The 19,434-nt window shown below is 41.2% G+C and overlaps 1 protein-coding gene across 1 annotated transcript; it reads right to left on the reverse strand.

Moving 5' to 3' along the window:
* Positions 1-1,329: 1,329 nt before the first annotated feature.
* On the reverse strand, positions 1,330-18,888 carry LOC134538382 (poly [ADP-ribose] polymerase tankyrase-2-like). Its single transcript, XM_063379665.1, has 2 exons — positions 18,829-18,888; positions 1,330-2,438 (listed from the first exon to the last, which is right to left on the reverse strand). Exons 1-2 carry the CDS (start codon positions 18,832-18,834, stop codon positions 1,494-1,496), a joined length of 951 nt encoding a protein of 316 aa, XP_063235735.1. The 5' UTR covers positions 18,835-18,888; the 3' UTR covers positions 1,330-1,493.
* Between the last annotated feature and the right edge of the window lie 546 nt (positions 18,889-19,434).

Here is a 19,434-nt window from a genome sequence, read left to right on the forward strand (position 1 = left end):
TTGTTCGTTAAAAACGTATTTGAATAGTCAACGTTACTTTTAAATAACCGTAGGCTACCGATTGTGCTGAAAATCGGTGGACGATCGTTAAATTAAATAAAATTAATAATTCAAACGACGAAAACATGATTGAAAAATCAAATCGATAGTTGTTCCAATCGCGTGGAAGAGAGATGCCACGCATGCGTAGTGGGACATCTGTAGTGGGACAATGTGCGTTACGGGACACATTTTCGTGCTAGCAGCAGGCGTTCTTCGATTTATTAGACGTTGTCACGTCAAAAAGAAGTTTGCCTTTTTATGTAAAGTTTACAAAACAAAGTCCATATTTCTTTGTACACTAGCAAACTTTCAAGAATTTCTTCATCGCTTTATTTTAATGTCTAAGGATCGAAAATAAATGCGCAATAAAGAAAATTAATAGCTATTAAGAAAAGGGAAAAAAATAGTTCGTTGATTCGTCACATTATTAATTAGTTTCATTGTATTTAATGCTACACAAATGACTTTGCCATTTTGCGCGCACGGAAATAAAAATTCACACAAAAGAAAAAAGCGCTACTTCAAATCTATGACCACGCTATTTCAAATCATGCCGTAATGATTGGTGTCGTTATTTCAAAACCATGTTAATCGAACAGCGTTAATTTGAGGAGCGGGTGTACTTATTACTTCAATTTTTTTTATTATTATTTCGGTGGGTGGTGGTGTGGCTTTAGCCCCTGGGGCCGGGGGGAGGGGGGCACATATACGCCCTAGATTCCAGGGTAGTTTCACTATCATAAAGTTTCATTTGACATACCAAAAAGTTTGGTATGTCCCTTGATTTTATGAAAGGTACTATATATGAGTTTATGTTAATACACGTGGGGCAGCCATTTTACTGTGAAAATTTCGTTGCATGGTGCGCGCGCATCGTATATATTCCCTTTCATCGTTTTTACATAACGCGCCTAAAGTTACATATGATGTTTATGTATATTGAAACATACTTGGCACATTATGATAAATAAAATATGCAGTAATTTTACAACAATCATAATTTCTTCTTTTTTTCCAATACAATGTATATATTTGGTATTCCAGCTCTTGCTCATTCCACGAATTTAAAATAACCTCCATTAAATTAAATTATTTTTTTAATAATTTAATTGTGTTAGTTTTGTTTAACTGAATGAAGGCATTTTTTTTTAATAAATCATTGATGATATCACGCAAATAATGAACTATACTGCAACGATATGCCAATCATACATCCTAGTCCCTCGATTTATTCGATAATACAAATTAAATATATAATTTACCAGAACTGTCAAGTAAGTATTTCAAACATGTATATATTGGTTCTATGCTATATGGCTTACAAGATATGCAAAATGAAACACCATTATCCTTCTTATTCTTGTATCAGAGTAATTTAGTTGCAACTTACATCAGTTAAAGAATCTAAACAAACATAATGCCTCGCCTTTATTATTCCACCAGTGGTGATGCTAGTGGGGGAAATATGAAAGATACTCTGTTACATCATCATGTTTGTATCTAGCAAGATCGAAAGACGACATCTTGTTGATATCTTTGGCTCGTGTATCTGCCCTGCTCTCCACGAGGCAGCAGACCACATCCATCTGGCCAGTGCATGCTGCCAAGTGCAGGGGGGTCTTGCCACAAGAGTCTCTGGCCATGCAGCTGGCCCCGTTCCGCACCAGGTACTGCACCACCTCCAGGCGACCATCGCCCGCCGCCCGGTGCAGCGGTGTCATGCGGCAGTTGTCTCTGGCCTCGATGGTTGCCCCGGCCTCCACCAAGGCATGTACCACATCCACGTGGCCATTCCACGCTGCCCAGTGCATTGGCGTATCGTTGTCATTGTCCCTGGCACTGGCATCCTCGCCGGCCCGTATCAGGTACTGCACCATCTCCAGATGGCCGCCGCAAGCAGCGCCATGCAGGAGGGACTCGTGCTCTTCCAGAGTAGTAACTTCCCTCAGGTGGTGCACCACCTGTACACAGCCCTTACTCGCCGCCCATTGCATGCAAGACAGCCCATACTGCCCCGGTCTGTTGATTTGCGCTCCATGTGCAGCTAAGAGCTTCACCATCTCCACAGCATTTTTCTTGGCGGCAACTATGATGGGGGTGTTGCCTTTGCGGTTGCTCTTCTCCGTGTCGGCACCTTGGTCCAGCAGCAACTCTGCGAGCCGCAGCTGGCCTCCTGCTGCTGCTCCATGCAACATGGTATTCCCATCGTCATCGGCCGCATCCACTGCGAGACCCGCTGCCAGCAGTGCCCTTGCCAACTCGGCGAGGCCCACGAACCCGACTGTCCTAAAGGCACGTGTCTCGAATGGAGATATCCCACACAGCTGCCTGAGTGCCTCGCTCCCAGGGTCCAGGACAGCCTGCAGACCCTCCCTCAGGACTGGCCAGCACCGAGACTGCAACACCATGATCCGGGGCCTAAGGTCTCACAGTCTCCAGAACTAGCATCCTCATGTGGATGTATCCCACACAGCTGCCTGAGTGCCTCGCTCCCAGGGTCCAGGACAGCCTGCAGACCCTCCCTCAGGAGTAGTATAGGATAGCCGGAACTGGCACTGGCGCTGGCGCGTGGTGCCGGTGCCGGTGTCCGCCATATTGGATTGTGACGTCACGGCGGCCATCTTGGATGGATGTGACCTTGACCTTTGACCTTGACCTTGAATTTGATCCTCAAAATGTGTCAAAATCCGCCAAAATTGGGCAAAATTTGCCCAAAATTCCTCAAAATTCCCATTTCTGTGGAAAAACATTCCGCCAAAAAATCTCAAAAAATTCCACAATTCAAAAATTCCCGTTTTCGAGAGAAAAATTCCCGTTTCGAGGGAAAATTTCCCATTTTTAGTCCTTAAAAATCCCAGCGGCTAGAAATGTCCATATGTAGGCTTAAGCATCCATGTCTACAGCATACGATAAGCCTCTGACGTCATCATGGATTATGACGTCACCGTTTCAATTTCCGTTACGGCCGCCATCTTTAACTTTTTTATTTATTATACGAATTTAATGAATTTTTTTTAAAAATTAATAAAAAATTTACTTAATAAAATTTTAATAAAATACTTATAAAAAACAAACATTTACGACACGGAGTTCGAAGTCCTCGGTTCGAACCCGACGAGTGCAAAAAAAAATTAAAAATGGCGACCGATCCTTCCCCCGTGGTGGGTGCTAGCAGACTGACTCCCACCACTTTTTTTCAAAGCATATATATCGACACCTAGTATGACGTCATGTCCGCCATCTTGTCTTCGATGCTGGAAGCCATCATCAATGTATCGTCGGCTAGAGTGCGCCGATAACATGTTAGTTTAATTCGTATCCGCTAGAGTGCAGTAATCATTTATTACTGTGACACCCGCCATCTTGTCATTTGGCCGCCATCTTGAAAATCCGTAATTATTTAGCTAGAAATTCGGGAAAGTTTCCAAAATTCATTAAATAAATCACTCATTAATTTACATATTGATTCGATCGATTCCTGTCCTCGGTTCGATACCCGATCGATGCAAATAATCTTAATTTTTATGTAAAAATACCTAAAAAATGACAGGTTCGAAAATAAAAACACTGCAAGTTCTTTTACAAAACATAATATTTATTACATAATTTCTATTTTACTACAGGATCACCTGCGAAGGTTAGCAATCTTACAAACATTTAGGTCCGCATAGGCGTGAAATGACTAATTCTTAGCTCCAATCGGTTTATACAAGACAGAGTCCAGCCAGATCCTTTACAGACATAGTCCTCCTCTTCTTGACAGAGTTTCTGGATACCTTGTTTAACAGTTTGCTCGATATCGTTAGAACTGTAAATTACTGCAGCCGATGTCTTGAATGCACACTTCTTCACTTTGTCATCGAACGGATAAGGCTTTCCATATATACAGTCCAACCACAAGTTATATTTCAAAGGTCCGTTTGTTGCTACGTCATCAGTAAGCTGATTGATTATGTCCTGTCTGATATCATCAAGAAAATTACAAATGTCCTTTGACTCACTTAACGTACTTGGATAATAGTAGTCTTTCAATGTTCCACGAAATGCAGACTGCGCCAAGTAGAAGCCATTATCGTTCACTTGTAATGCTCCGATCACAGTCTTATGTTTATTTTCATGTTCAGATGCCACAGCAATCGGTTGCTGCACATCAGTTTTTTTACTTGTACGCTCACGAGTCACCAATCTAAACTCAGGAGTCGTAATTGCTGCAGGTAGTTCAGCAGTAGGCGCACGGACTTCACCTTTACAGTTTATCGAATGTTGGCGCAAATTATCAATTCGAGTAAACCATTTATGACACTCGTCACAGCGAAACTTCATGCGAGAAGGACTCTTCGTACATTTACTCCTCTCATGTCTCCGTACATCATGTGCAAATGCAAACGTCATGTCGCAGTAGCCACAAGGATGCCTAGTTGAAGACAAACCCGAACCAGATGTCGCTGTTACTGCAACTGAATCATTTCCAGGCATACTCTTATGCACATCAATGCATCGTTGTTGTATAGAAACCTTTACTTTCTGCCGCACTGCAGGTCCTTTACATGTCTCCAAGTGATGCTTCAAATTAGCATTTCTTGTAAATTGCTTGCGACACTTAATACAACCAAACATTTTACGATAAGGGTTCTTGGCACATTCTCTCTTCTCGTGACGACGAGCATTGCTGATGTTTGAGAAAATCTTGTCACAGTAACGACATCGATGTTCGTTAGTTGACGATTCGCCATCCATTGAAGTCTCCATCGAGGGCGAAACAGCGTTCGTCGAGGTTTCCTGTAAAGTCAGCACTACCGGCATTAAAGTCTCTTCTGCTGGTGGTATCACATCTGTTGAAATCCCCTCCAATGTTGACGTCATCGTTACCAACGGGATCTGCTCCTTCTCCGTCGTAGCTGTCGATAAGGTTCCCGTAGTCGATGGTACAACCTCCGAGTTCAACGTTAAAGACGGTAAAGATGCCATCGAGTTCGCAAGAACAGGTAATTACGCGATTTATGCACCAGATTAAACAATCTAGATGATCCTTACACCGCCGTCGTCAGAAACAAACTGAGCGTCCTGCTGTCTAGGACTCGCTTATATACATGCACCGGATGGAATAATACGCTAGTCAAATCAAGAACAATTTATTATAATACTAGAGTCAAAACAACATTAAAAAAATAGAAGCACCATCAAAAAAATAAAGGAAGCACACTTGGAAGCACCGACAACGAAAAGGCAGCACATTTGGAAGCACCGACAACGAAAAAGGCAGCACCATCATCGAAAAGACCGCACATTTGTCATTGGCTCCAATATTCATTGGCTCCAATATTCATTGGTTCCATCAGTCTATTGATTCTATCAGTCTAGTGACTCCAACAGTCATTGACACCAACGGCCTTTTTTTCTTCATCAGCTCCAATGATATTTGGCTAGAATGCTACGAGTCTAAGAGACCATGAGGCTACAATTCTACGAGTGTACAAGACTCCTCCAACTACCTTCAAGTGTATAAAGCTCCAAATGCTCCAACAGCTCCAACACGCAATGTACGCGCAATACATATAATTTACACACAATAAATGTAATGATTACACAGTACACACACACAGGAAACGGAACGTACACACAGTACACACAGGAAACGGAACGTACACACAGTACACACAGGAAACGGAACGTACACACAGTACACACAGGAAACGGAACGTACACACAGTACACACAGGAAACGGAACGTACACACAGTACACACAGGGAACGGAACGTACACACAGTACACACAGGAAACGGAACGTACACACAGTACACACAGGGAACGGAACGTACACACAGTACACACAGGAAACGGAATGTACACACAGTACACACAGGAAACGGAACGTACACACAGTACACACAGGAAACGGAACGTACACACAGTACACACAGGAAACGGAACGTACACACAGTACACACAGGAAACGGAACGTACACACAGTACACACAGGGAACGGAACGTACACACAGTACACACAGGAAACGGAACGTACACACAGTACACACAGGGAACGGAACGTACACACAGTACACACAGGAAACGGAATGTACACACAGTACACACAGGAAACGGAATGTACACACAGTACACACAGGAAACGGAACGAACACGTAATATTCACGCAATTGACACACAGTACACGCAGAGTACACGCAATTTACGCAAAGTACACCCAATGTACGCAATGTACGCAATATATATATGTAATGTACACACAATGACTACGCTTCGTTCGCGCAGGACAAACATTTAATGAAAACGAAGCACGTTTGGACGGAAATTCTATAAAACGAAAGCACATTTAACGAAAAGGAGGCGCATTCTCTCGTTCATTCAACTTGGTAGGATACGATCTTCAATGATAAGTTAGGATATAATCTCTCCATCAGTCTATGAATCCAACAGTTTATATTTCCATTAGCCATCGACTCCAACAGTCATTGACTCCAACAGTCATTGTCTCCAACGTCCTTTTGGTTCATCAGCTCCAATGATATTTGGTTAGAATGCTACGACTCTAAGAGACTATGAGACTAAAATTCTACGAGTGTACAAGACTCCTCCAACTACCTTCAAGCGTACAAAGCTCCAACTACTTCAGCAGCATTATGTTATAATAGTACAAGGCTACTTGACTACGAAGCTACAAGTCTACATGGCTCCAATTGCGGCATCTGTCTTCGTCTGAATTTTCTCTTTGACTCCAACTCCGCCCGCCAGCATCTCTTCGATCTGCACCTCGATTATGTTATAATAGTACAAGGCTACTTGACTACGAAGCTACAAGTCTACATGGCTCCAATTACGGCATCTGTCTTCGGCTGAATTTTCTCTTTGGCTCCAACTGCTACAGCAGCATTATGTTATAATAGTACAAGGCTACTTGACTACGAAGCTACACATCTACAAGGCTCCAATTATCACATCTGTCTTCGTCAGCATTTTCTCTTTTGCTCCCACTGCTCCAACAGCATTATGTTATATGATTCCATGGATACTTTGTTACGTAGCTACAGGTCTACGAGGTTCCAATGCATCATGTTTACGAAGCTTCCAGAACACAGGGTTACGAGACTGCGAGGCTACAGGACTACGAAGCTTCCAGGACACGAGGCTACATGGCTACGAGACTACATGACTCTAACTGATTACAATAGCACCACTCAGTGGTGAGAGTTAGGTTATCTCATGCAAAAGTACTTTATGCATGTAGTTCTGCTTTTCAACAACAGATGTCGCCACATGTTGCTTGCAGGTAAATAATATTTAGTTCTTTTATGCGGGATGCGGGATGCTCACTAACGATCGCAAAAGAAGGATGGCTTCGCTAGACTCCAAGGAAAAGGAAGTTCGTCTTGCATGTTGGTGCTCCACAGATGTCTCATGGCGTAATATTAATTTGACTGAGTAATGATATTTGTCAATTCCACCTGATAAAAATATTGCAAGTTTTGATTTAGTAGCAGAAATTATCGAATTAAATGTAACTCCAATTAAAATGACATGTCTCAATAGTCAAAAAAAAATCCATGCAGAGAGTGGTTCCTCAGAATAGTCAGAAACACTTGAAGAAACCACAGGAATGATTGCAAGAACACGGGAAAAACCATCAAATTATTGACATTAATAATCAGGAGCACACGGAGAAAACCATCATAATATTGGCAAGAATAATCAGGAGCACACGGAGAAAACCATCATAATATTGACCAGATTAATCAGAAGTACTCGGAGAAAACCACCACATGTTTTCCTTGATATCATAAAATTACAGGAAAAAAATATTTAAAAACAAAAATAAATTAATAAAAAAATAAAAAAATAAAAAAATTGCATAAACAGTTTCTGCTAGCTTGTAAACTTATCATTGTTGAGCAAAGATAGAGTTCTTGTACAAGCCAGAAATTTATGCAATTTTTTATTTTTTAATTTTTTTATTAATTTATTTTTGTTTTTAAATATTTTTTTCCTGTAATTTTATGATATCAAGGAAAACATGTGGTGGTTTTCTCCGAGTACTTCTGATTAATCTGGTCAATATTATGATGGTTTTCTCCGTGTGCTCCTGATTATTCTTGCCAATATTATGATGGTTTTCTCCGTGTGCTCCTGATTATTAATGTCAATAATTTGATGGTTTTTCCCGTGTTCTTGCAATCATTCCTGTGGTTTCTTCAAGTGTTTCTGACTATTCTGAGGAACCACTCTCTGCATGGATTTTTTTTTGACTATTGAGACATGTCATTTTAATTGGAGTTACATTTAATTCGATAATTTCTGCTACTAAATCAAAACTTGCAATATTTTTATCAGGTGGAATTGACAAATATCATTACTCAGTCAAATTAATATTACGCCATGAGACATCTGTGGAGCACCAACATGCAAGACGAACTTCCTTTTCCTTGGAGTCTAGCGAAGCCATCCTTCTTTTGCGATCGTTAGTGAGCATCCCGCATCCCGCATAAAAGAACTAAATATTATTTACCTGCAAGCAACATGTGGCGACATCTGTTGTTGAAAAGCAGAACTACATGCATAAAGTACTTTTGCATGAGATAACCTAACTCTCACCACTGAGTGGTGCTATTGTAATCAGTTAGAGTCATGTAGTCTCGTAGCCATGTAGCCTCGTGTCCTGGAAGCTTCGTAGTCCTGTAGCCTCGCAGTCTCGTAACCCTGTGTTCTGGAAGCTTCGTAAACATGATGCATTGGAACCTCGTAGACCTGTAGCTACGTAACAAAGTATCCATGGAATCATATAACATAATGCTGTTGGAGCAGTGGGAGCAAAAGAGAAAATGCTGACGAAGACAGATGTGATAATTGGAGCCTTGTAGATGTGTAGCTTCGTAGTCAAGTAGCCTTGTACTATTATAACATAATGCTGCTGTAGCAGTTGGAGCCAAAGAGAAAATTCAGCCGAAGACAGATGCCGTAATTGGAGCCATGTAGACTTGTAGCTTCGTAGTCAAGTAGCCTTGTACTATTATAACATAATCGAGGTGCAGATCGAAGAGATGCTGGCGGGCGGAGTTGGAGTCAAAGAGAAAATTCAGACGAAGACAGATGCCGCAATTGGAGCCATGTAGACTTGTAGCTTCGTAGTCAAGTAGCCTTGTACTATTATAACATAATGCTGCTGAAGTAGTTGGAGCTTTGTACGCTTGAAGGTAGTTGGAGGAGTCTTGTACACTCGTAGAATTTTAGTCTCATAGTCTCTTAGAGTCGTAGCATTCTAACCAAATATCATTGGAGCTGATGAACCAAAAGGACGTTGGAGACAATGACTGTTGGAGTCAATGACTGTTGGAGTCGATGGCTAATGGAAATATAAACTGTTGGATTCATAGACTGATGGAGAGATTATATCCTAACTTATCATTGAAGATCGTATCCTACCAAGTTGAATGAACGAGAGAATGCGCCTCCTTTTCGTTAAATGTGCTTTCGTTTTATAGAATTTCCGTCCAAACGTGCTTCGTTTTCATTAAATGTTTGTCCTGCGCGAACGAAGCGTAGTCATTGTGTGTACATTACATATATATATTGCGTACATTGCGTACATTGGGTGTACTTTGCGTAAATTGCGTGTACTCTGCGTGTACTGTGTGTCAATTGCGTGAATATTACGTGTTCGTTCCGTTTCCTGTGTGTACTGTGTGTACGTTCCGTTTCCTGTGTGTACTGTGTGTACATTCCGTTTCCTGTGTGTACTGTGTGTACGTTCCGTTCCCTGTGTGTACTGTGTGTACGTTCCGTTTCCTGTGTGTACTGTGTGTACGTTCCGTTCCCTGTGTGTACTGTGTGTACGTTCCGTTTCCTGTGTGTACTGTGTGTACGTTCCGTTTCCTGTGTGTACTGTGTGTACGTTCCGTTTCCTGTGTGTACTGTGTGTACGTTCCGTTTCCTGTGTGTACTGTGTGTACATTCCGTTTCCTGTGTGTACTGTGTGTACGTTCCGTTCCCTGTGTGTACTGTGTGTACGTTCCGTTTCCTGTGTGTACTGTGTGTACGTTCCGTTCCCTGTGTGTACTGTGTGTACGTTCCGTTTCCTGTGTGTACTGTGTGTACGTTCCGTTTCCTGTGTGTACTGTGTGTACGTTCCGTTTCCTGTGTGTACTGTGTGTACGTTCCGTTTCCTGTGTGTACTGTGTGTACGTTCCGTTTCCTGTGTGTGTGTACTGTGTAATCATTACATTTATTGTGTGTAAATTATATGTATTGCGCGTACATTGCGTGTTGGAGCTGTTGGAGCATTTGGAGCTTTATACACTTGAAGGTAGTTGGAGGAGTCTTGTACACTCGTAGAATTGTAGCCTCATGGTCTCTTAGACTCGTAGCATTCTAGCCAAATATCATTGGAGCTGATGAAGAAAAAAAGGCCGTTGGTGTCAATGACTGTTGGAGTCACTAGACTGATAGAATCAATAGACTGATGGAACCAATGAATATTGGAGCCAATGAATATTGGAGCCAATGACAAATGTGCGGTCTTTTCGATGATGGTGCTGCCTTTTTCGTTGTCGGTGCTTCCAAATGTGCTGCCTTTTCGTTGTCGGTGCTTCCAAGTGTGCTTCCTTTATTTTTTTGATGGTGCTTCTATTTTTTTAATGTTGTTTTGACTCTAGTATTATAATAAATTGTTCTTGATTTGACTAGCGTATTATTCCATCCGGTGCATGTATATAAGCGAGTCCTAGACAGCAGGACGCTCAGTTTGTTTCTGACGACGGCGGTGTAAGGATCATCTAGATTGTTTAATCTGGTGCATAAATCGCGTAATTACCTGTTCTTGCGAACTCGATGGCATCTTTACCGTCTTTAACGTTGAACTCGGAGGTTGTACCATCGACTACGGGAACCTTATCGACAGCTACGACGGAGAAGGAGCAGATCCCGTTGGTAACGATGACGTCAACATTGGAGGGGATTTCAACAGATGTGATACCACCAGCAGAAGAGACTTTAATACCGGTAGTGCTGACTGTACAGGAAACCTCGACGAACGCTGTTTCGCCCTCGATGGAGACTTCAATGGATGGCGAATCGTCAACTAACGAACATCGATGTCGTTACTGTGACAAGATTTTCTCAAACATCAGCAATGCTCGTCGTCACGAGAAGAGAGAATGTGCCAAGAACCCTTATCGTAAAATGTTTGGTTGTATTAAGTGTCGCAAGCAATTTACAAGAAATGCTAATTTGAAGCATCACTTGGAGACATGTAAAGGACCTGCAGTGCGGCAGAAAGTAAAGGTTTCTATACAACAACGATGAATTGATGTGCATAAGAGTATGCCTGGAAATGATTCAGTTGCAGTAACAGCGACATCTGGTTCGGGTTTGTCTTCAACTAGGCATCCTTGTGGCTACTGCGACATGACGTTTGCATTTGCACATGATGTACGGAGACATGAGAGGAGTAAATGTACGAAGAGTCCTTCTCGCATGAAGTTTCGCTGTGACGAGTGTCATAAATGGTTTACTCGAATTGATAATTTGCGCCAACATTCGATAAACTGTAAAGGTGAAGTCCGTGCGCCTACTGCTGAACTACCTGCAGCAATTACGACTCCTGAGTTTAGATTGGTGACTCGTGAGCGTACAAGTAAAAAAACTGATGTGCAGCAACCGATTGCTGTGGCATCTGAACATGAAAATAAACATAAGACTGTGATCGGAGCATTACAAGTGAACGATAATGGCTTCTACTTGGCGCAGTCTGCATTTCGTGGAACATTGAAATGCTACTATTATCCAAGTACGTTAAGTGAGTCAAAGGACATTTGTAATTTTCTTGATGATATCAGACAGGACATAATCAATCAGCTTACTGATGACGTAGCAACAAACGGACCTTTGAAATATAACTTGTGGTTGGACTGTATATATGGAAAGCCTTATCCGTTCGATGACAAAGTGAAGAAGTGTGCATTCAAGACATCGGCTGCAGTAATTTACAGTTCTAACGATATCGAGCAAACTGTTAAACAAGGTATCCAGAAACTCTGTCAAGAAGAGGAGGACTATGTCTGTAAAGGATCTGGCTGGACTCTGTCTTGTATAAACCGATTGGAGCTAAGAATTAGTCATTTCACGCCTATGCGGACCTAAATGTTTGTAAGATTGCTAACCTTCGCAGGTGATCCTGTAGTAAAATAGAAATTATGTAATAAATATTATGTTTTGTAAAAGAACTTGCAGTGTTTTTATTTTCGAACCTGTCATTTTTTAGGTATTTTTACATAAAAATTAAGATTATTTGCATCGATCGGGTATCGAACCGAGGACAGGAATCGATCGAATCAATATGTAAATTAATGAGTGATTTATTTAATGAATTTTGGAACTTTTCCCGAATTTCTAGCTAAATAATTACGGATTTTCAAGATGGCGGCCAAATGACAAGATGGCGGGTGTCACAGTAATAAATGATTACTGCACTCTAGCGGATACGAATTAAACTAACATGTTATCGGCGCACTCTAGCCGACGATACATTGATGATGGCTTCCAGCATCGAAGACAAGATGGCGGACATGACGTCATACTAGGTGTCGATATATATGCTTTGAAAAAAAGTGGTGGGAGTCAGTCTGCTAGCACCCACCACGGGGGAAGGATCGGTCGCCATTTTTAATTTTTTTTGCACTCGTCGGGTTCGAACCGAGGACTTCGAACTCCGTGTCGTAAATGTTTGTTTTTTATAAGTATTTTATTAAAATTTTATTAAGTAAATTTTTTATTAATTTTAATTTTTTTTATTAAAATCGGATAATAAATAAAAAAGTTAAAGATGGCGGCCGTAACGAAAATTGCAACGGTGACGTCATAATCCATGATGACGTCAGAGGCTTATCGTAGGCTGTAGACATGGATGCTTAAGCCTACATATGGACATTTCTAGCCGCTGGGATTTTTAAGGACTAAAAACGGGAAATTTTCCCTCGAAACGGGAATTTTTCTCTCGAAAACGGGAATTTTTGAATTGTGGAATTTTTTGAGATTTTTTGGCGGAATTGTTTTTCACAGAAATGGAAATTTTGAGGAATTTTGGGCAAATTTTGCCCAATTTTGGCGGATTTTGACACATTTTGAGGATCAAATTCAAGGTCAAGGTCAAAGGTCAAGGTCACAACCATCCAAGATGGCCGCCGTGACGTCACAATCCAATATGGCGGACACCGGCACCGGCACCACGCGCCAGCGCCAGTGCCAGTTCCGGCTATCCTATACTACTCTCAGGACTGGCCAGCACCTAGACTGCAACACCATGATCCGGGGCCTAAGGTCTCACAGTCTCCAGAACTAGCATCCTCATGTGGATGTATCCCACACAGCTGTCTGAGTGCCTCGCTCCCAGGCACAGCCTGCAGACCCTCCCTCAGGATTTTTCCAGCACCGAGACTGCAACACCATGACCCGGGGCATACTCTAAACTTGGCTATGCTGAGTAATTTGCTTGCTGTGTATGAACTGTGTCGTGAGATTTTATACTATTTGTTGTAATATCAGTTTTTTATTGTTATTAATTATGGTAAGTATGTTTCAGTGATATATATGTATACATCTCCTTAGTTTATTGTTTTACATATTTCCCTCCCCATATGTGTTCCTTGTTATAATTGTTTTCATTTTCCGGCTTTGTTGTTTAACACATCCTGATTTGGTGTTATGAACAATGTAATAGGATGGATTGTTTTTGTAACATGTAAAATATATACCAATCCCCTGTATTAATCCACTGATATCATCGATTGCTCGATTTCAAGCTTGGGTTAAATTGTGGACTGAGAAGTGAAGCCAAATATGTTATATTTTGTGGAGTGAGGGTGTTGTTGCTACACCCTGTTGAGTTTGCATGTTCGGTCAAGATGGCGGCCCTCGGTGTGTATCGATGGCAAACGTCTCTCCAAGATGAAGGTGGTGGAGGCCGATGCTGGTGTACTCAAGTAGGTGGCGTAAATTGGCGGCTCCAGCAGACAGAACTATGATTCAACCTACTCCTCACCCCAACCCTTTTGAGACCCTACTCGACATCACCCTAGAAGCCTATGATGTAGGTGGAATGAGGGAGCAGGCTAATTATCCACTTACTATTACTCTCCTCCTCGCCCCTATATGGTTATGATATAAGTGGAATGATATAGCAAGATATATTTATAATCCAATATGGCGGTCGGGGAGCAGGGCGCTTGATGGTGAAGACCGTCACGACAAGAGTAACGTTCATTGAGTGCTGGAAAGTATTATCTGCGGACAAACCACCGATTCACCCACCACTTGCCCACTGCTTTTGCTAATTAGCACATTCAATCCCGTATCCCACGCCTGGTGTTGAACTGTCATTTTCCTATCACTTATAATTACGATTAGTGACAGAAAATAATCCTGGTCGATAGCCACTCGGGTGGCAATCGTTACATCGGGGATGCCGTCCGTGTACCGTCATACTTCTATAATTCACTTGAACGATAAAATATCCAATAATTAATTTGAACTATAAAACTAAACACAGAAATACACACAATTGAGGTTCATACTGGAGGCTATGGTAACGAAAAATCCTTCTAAGAGAGTTACAGTTGTCTGAGTATGTAGTTTATTATATGGTCCCCCGTCTCCTTTCCATCATCAAGAGCCCCACTCCTGAACGTTGCACTTTTTGTTACGCTTTATGAGCAATTGCCTCAACTTACCCTACTTGTTTTTTCAGATTCAAAAGTAGTTTTAAAAAATAATTCTTTGACAATGTTTCGTTGGGTACGATCAGCAGCAAATGACCAGGACTGACTAAGCGAGGTGCCTTCCGCAGCATGGTGGTGAAGGGAGAACTCAACTCCGGCACAGGGACCCAAGACCTTTGCTTCATGTATCAAGAGACCTAGGTCCACAGGGTCAACCGACATTTTCTACTCTTCTAAAACAATATGCCTAAAAAAATATTTTACAAGTCCAGTATACCGAACAAAAACATAATATATATATATTTTAATAATGTGCAATGCGGCAAGAATATTATTTTACTTTGAATAAGTAGTTCCACATCTGTAACTTCTAAGTAGTTTGTTATCGATGTTCTAATAAAAGTTACTCAGTCAGTGAATATTGCCACGAGGGCGGGGGAAGATAAAGCATTTAGTTGGAATAAACCAATGAGAGACTGAAGACCAGCCATAACATTAGTCCCACTGGCCCGGCACGGACATACAATGCTCGGTTCAGTGATCAGGCTATCTTCTTATCAGACAACACCTCAACAGGGTGTGCCGCAAATTGTATAGTACAGTATAGTCATCGCAGCAGTTTCGGGCCTGTTGGTCCGGTCATCGAGCCGCTGACCCGCTGCCTCTATTGACTGGGGTAAAAGTGCACGAGGATGAGTGATATTACTGTGTGCTGAATTCAAACAAATATCTGCATTTTCGGTCCGTAACTCGAACCCGCGCTGCGCTGGGTGCGCTCCGAAATATCACGGGGAGAAATTAAACGAAGGCGATTGCGGAACAGTTTTCCAACAAGGGATGTATTTATGAAGCCCTGTGTGACTAAGGTAGCCGCCGGCGATTACACAGCTGAGCGATGTCCAATCTGGTTTACGTATTTTCGACTGAAGGTGGATTTACGATTGAAAATTAATATTTAGGTATTAATAATTAGTTATGTACTTAAGATATTACTCAATGTAAACTAGTGGAGGTTATTATTGTCATTTAAGAGTTCGGGTTATGTGCGAATAATATGTTGACTTCAGAACATAGATGTTTATATATATATATATACATATACATATACATATATATATAGGATGTCCGTGAAAGACCACACTTTTTTTGGATCAGATAGAGAATAAATTTCTGAGACAGGAAGTCTTTGCCGATTTTTGATCTGACCCATAGGTAATTAGTAATTAATTAAAATAGTTAACCAATGATGAGCGCGCTCTAAGAGAAAGCAGAACAGTGGGGGGACTGTGCTTACCGGGAGAGAGAGAGAGAGATGGAGAGATGGAGAGATGGAGAGAGAGATGGGTGGAGAGATGGAGAGAGATGGAGAGAGAGATGGAGAGAGATGGGGAGAGAGATGGGGAGAGAGATGGGGAGAGAGATGGAGAGAGATGGGGAGAGAGATGGGGAGAGAGATGGGGAGAGAGATGGGGAGAGAGATGGGGAGAGAGAGATGGAGAGAGATGGAGAGAGAGAAAAAAAGCGTGAGGTACTACCGCTTACTGTCTCTCACGGCGCGCCAAGAGTATAAGGGGGCAAGCAGCAGTAAGCGAGCATATGTGTGTGCGTGTGCGTGTATTCAGCCCGGGTACTGCAGTTAGTAATTTATATTTTTCCTTGGGAATTATTGGAAGCACCAAACAGACCATAGTAGAGTGTGTTGAGGCTAAATAGGCCTAATGTTTCCTTGGAGAAAGTAGGTTATGATATAGTATGAAATGAGTGAGTAATGCGAAATCATCAGAGACATGTCAATAAATGATGATGATAGTGGTGGTGATGAAAATTATAATGATAATGATGAGTCGTCTTACCCGTTACTGGTTGTCGTGAGCACAGACAACGCCACGGTGATGAAGCCGTGACGTCCCTGTGTTTGTCAACGCCAAGGCAGGATGATACTGCGATGGTTTACCATTGCCTTCCGCGTGATAAAGGTAAAAGGGAGATCACAAACACCCAGTTCTGGACCCAGGGAGAAGGTTTCCAGGAAAATAAAATATTTTATAAGGTATCAATATAGTTTATTATAAAATCTAAACAATAAAGCAATCGAAAAGTTTATTAAAATTTAAACTTAGGGAGTATGCTAATCTCTAATATCCCTATTGATATCGCTACTACAGCTTGTCTTGCTGTGCATTATCTTTGTAAATAGATTTGAATTGATATTCCCTAAGGCACTGTGCTTTTTTATGGGATAAAATTTACCGTGTGTTTTAGTCAAATTTATCGGCTTCCTCTGTTCCGAAATTCCAGTTCAATAGTAAAGAAGTGGTTGAGTAACAAGCATCCATACTTTCAAAATTTCACGTTTATACATAATAGTATAGGATGTTTTAATCCAGTATATGATATACCTACCTGTTTAAGATTTCATCGAAATCGGTCGAGTATGAAAGACGAGATTGAGCTTTGTATATTAGTAAGATATGCATAGAAGAATTGACCCCAAAGTTTTTGCAAGTGCGAAACTTGGTGGATGTTGCAGTGAGTCGCTGGAGTTTCCCGGGGTGCTCCTGCTTTCTCCGCTAATGCATTTTGTTACTGCTCCAGCCACATGACTGCAATCCCCATTGTCACTAATGCCCTCCATGTCTACGAGACATTAGGTCGTAACCAATTAATTAATTAATTCACTGAGCTTAGTGAAATCCTACTATCTGTGGTAATCGAGAGAGCGATGCCGCAGATAATTCAAAATCACTGATAGTTTAAACTCACTTATAATTCAAAATAACTGATAGTTAAAAATCGCGGATAATTCTATTTTACTGTCGGTAGTTAGAGACTTCTAAATTAATGGTCTACGACTTTTTAATGAAATTATTATTTTAAAAGTTTTCGTCTCCCGAAAACTTTTACAGCTACTTAAGTTGGGGCCACAATGCAAGAGGAAGGTTACACATAGAGGGTTCCGAACTGAAAGCGAGTGGCCAGCACGAAGCCAATTTATAACAGTTATTTTTTGGTAAGAAATTGAGTAATTTTACTGAATAAATATCCACTTCTTTTTATTATGTCCGTTTACTACAAAGAAAATAATACCACAGAAGGTCTAATTTAACGTCTCGTTTTGGTAACAAAAAAAAACGCAAGTGCTTTAGAGACATTTACACGCAAAACTAATTTGTCAGTAGCATTTTACAGAAAATTTAATTCACTCTTTATTGAGGGATTAATTTATTTCATTAGGAAAATATCTATTAAATATTATATTACCCTGTGTGTGCCAAAATGTTTATTGGGACAGAAAGAAGGCATACCTAACTAAAGGCGCATAACTTTAGCAAACTGCAAGAGTGAAAAATATTTTAAAAAACCATGTTAGTGGTTGTTGCGTAAAAATTAAAATGTTTCACTGTCAAACTATAACAATATTTTTAGTCTTAATGAGATGTAAATTTATGTCAGTAGAAAGACGCCTGGGGAATAAAATCATATCAAAAGATTCAATAAGACCACTCTAGGTGTAGCGTTGATTTGTGTTCGACCCATCGCGACGAATAAAATGAGAGCGAAATGGGCGGGATGTTCATCTCACGCTGTTAAATCCGAGAAGATGCGTGCACTTTGCAGTATTTATAGAACATCGTGCTAAACTTGTAGAAAAGTGTTTTAAAAATAATTTATTCGAACACCCAAACAGTATTAATTCCCTAGTTTACAAGTGTGACATTTATTTATATCAAATAATGATGTCACATTACATGCTAACTTAAATTGTTTATTTCTTTACAGTAAATTATTGTGGGCCCTGCTCTTTTAAATATTGGACATATTACCAAGGCTTTGAACCTTTTTTGTTGTTAGCTGAATCTTTTGAAAGTAAATCTTCATCTTTATGCCATTCTTCGATAAAATTTTTTATAAAATATATTTTGAGTTTGAAAGATTTAGAAAATAATAATAATAATCCCCCCTCCCCCCCCCCCTAAAAAAAAATCCCCTCCAAAAATGGTGGTTGTGGCGCCCATGGTTGTAGTCTGTGACTGGTCGAAGCCGCGCGCGTCGCAGTGGACTCACCTGCATGCTGTGTGGTCGCGCGCACCAGGCGGCGCGCAGTCAGGGCGGCCCGAAGTCGCGACGTGACCACGCGACCACGTGACCGGCGGCGAGGGACTCGCTCGCGGTGAGCCACTTCCGGCTGGGCGGTCGGAAGTCCCACGTTATCGTCTTATCGCCGAGAACACATATATTTAGCGTATTCGCTCTTTACTAGGCCTGACTTAGCTCACCTCTTTTAAGTGTTAAAAAAAATAAAACCCTGAAACGCAGTATTTGGATATAGTTCCTAGAATGATTCTTGCAATGGACTACAGTAGTATGTAAATGACGGACCTGCGCCAGGCGTCAGGCTGTGGTGTGAGGTGTCGGTGTCCGCCATCTTTGATTGTGACGTCACGGCGGCCATCTTGGACTCAAAATTCCTCAAAATTCATCAAAATTGACTCAAAATGACTCAAAAATTCCCGTTTTAAGAAAAAAAATTCCCGTTTTCGAGGGAAAAATTCTCGATCCGAGGGAAAATTTCCCGTTTTAGTCCTCAAAAATTCCAGCAGTTAGAAATGTCCATATGTAGGCTTAAGCATCCATGTCTACAGCCTCAGATAAGCCTATTACGTCATCATG

Source organism: Bacillus rossius, chromosome 1 (genome assembly GCF_032445375.1).
Source record: "Bacillus rossius redtenbacheri isolate Brsri chromosome 1, Brsri_v3, whole genome shotgun sequence".
Taxonomy (NCBI): Eukaryota; Metazoa; Arthropoda; class Insecta; order Phasmatodea; family Bacillidae; genus Bacillus; species Bacillus rossius.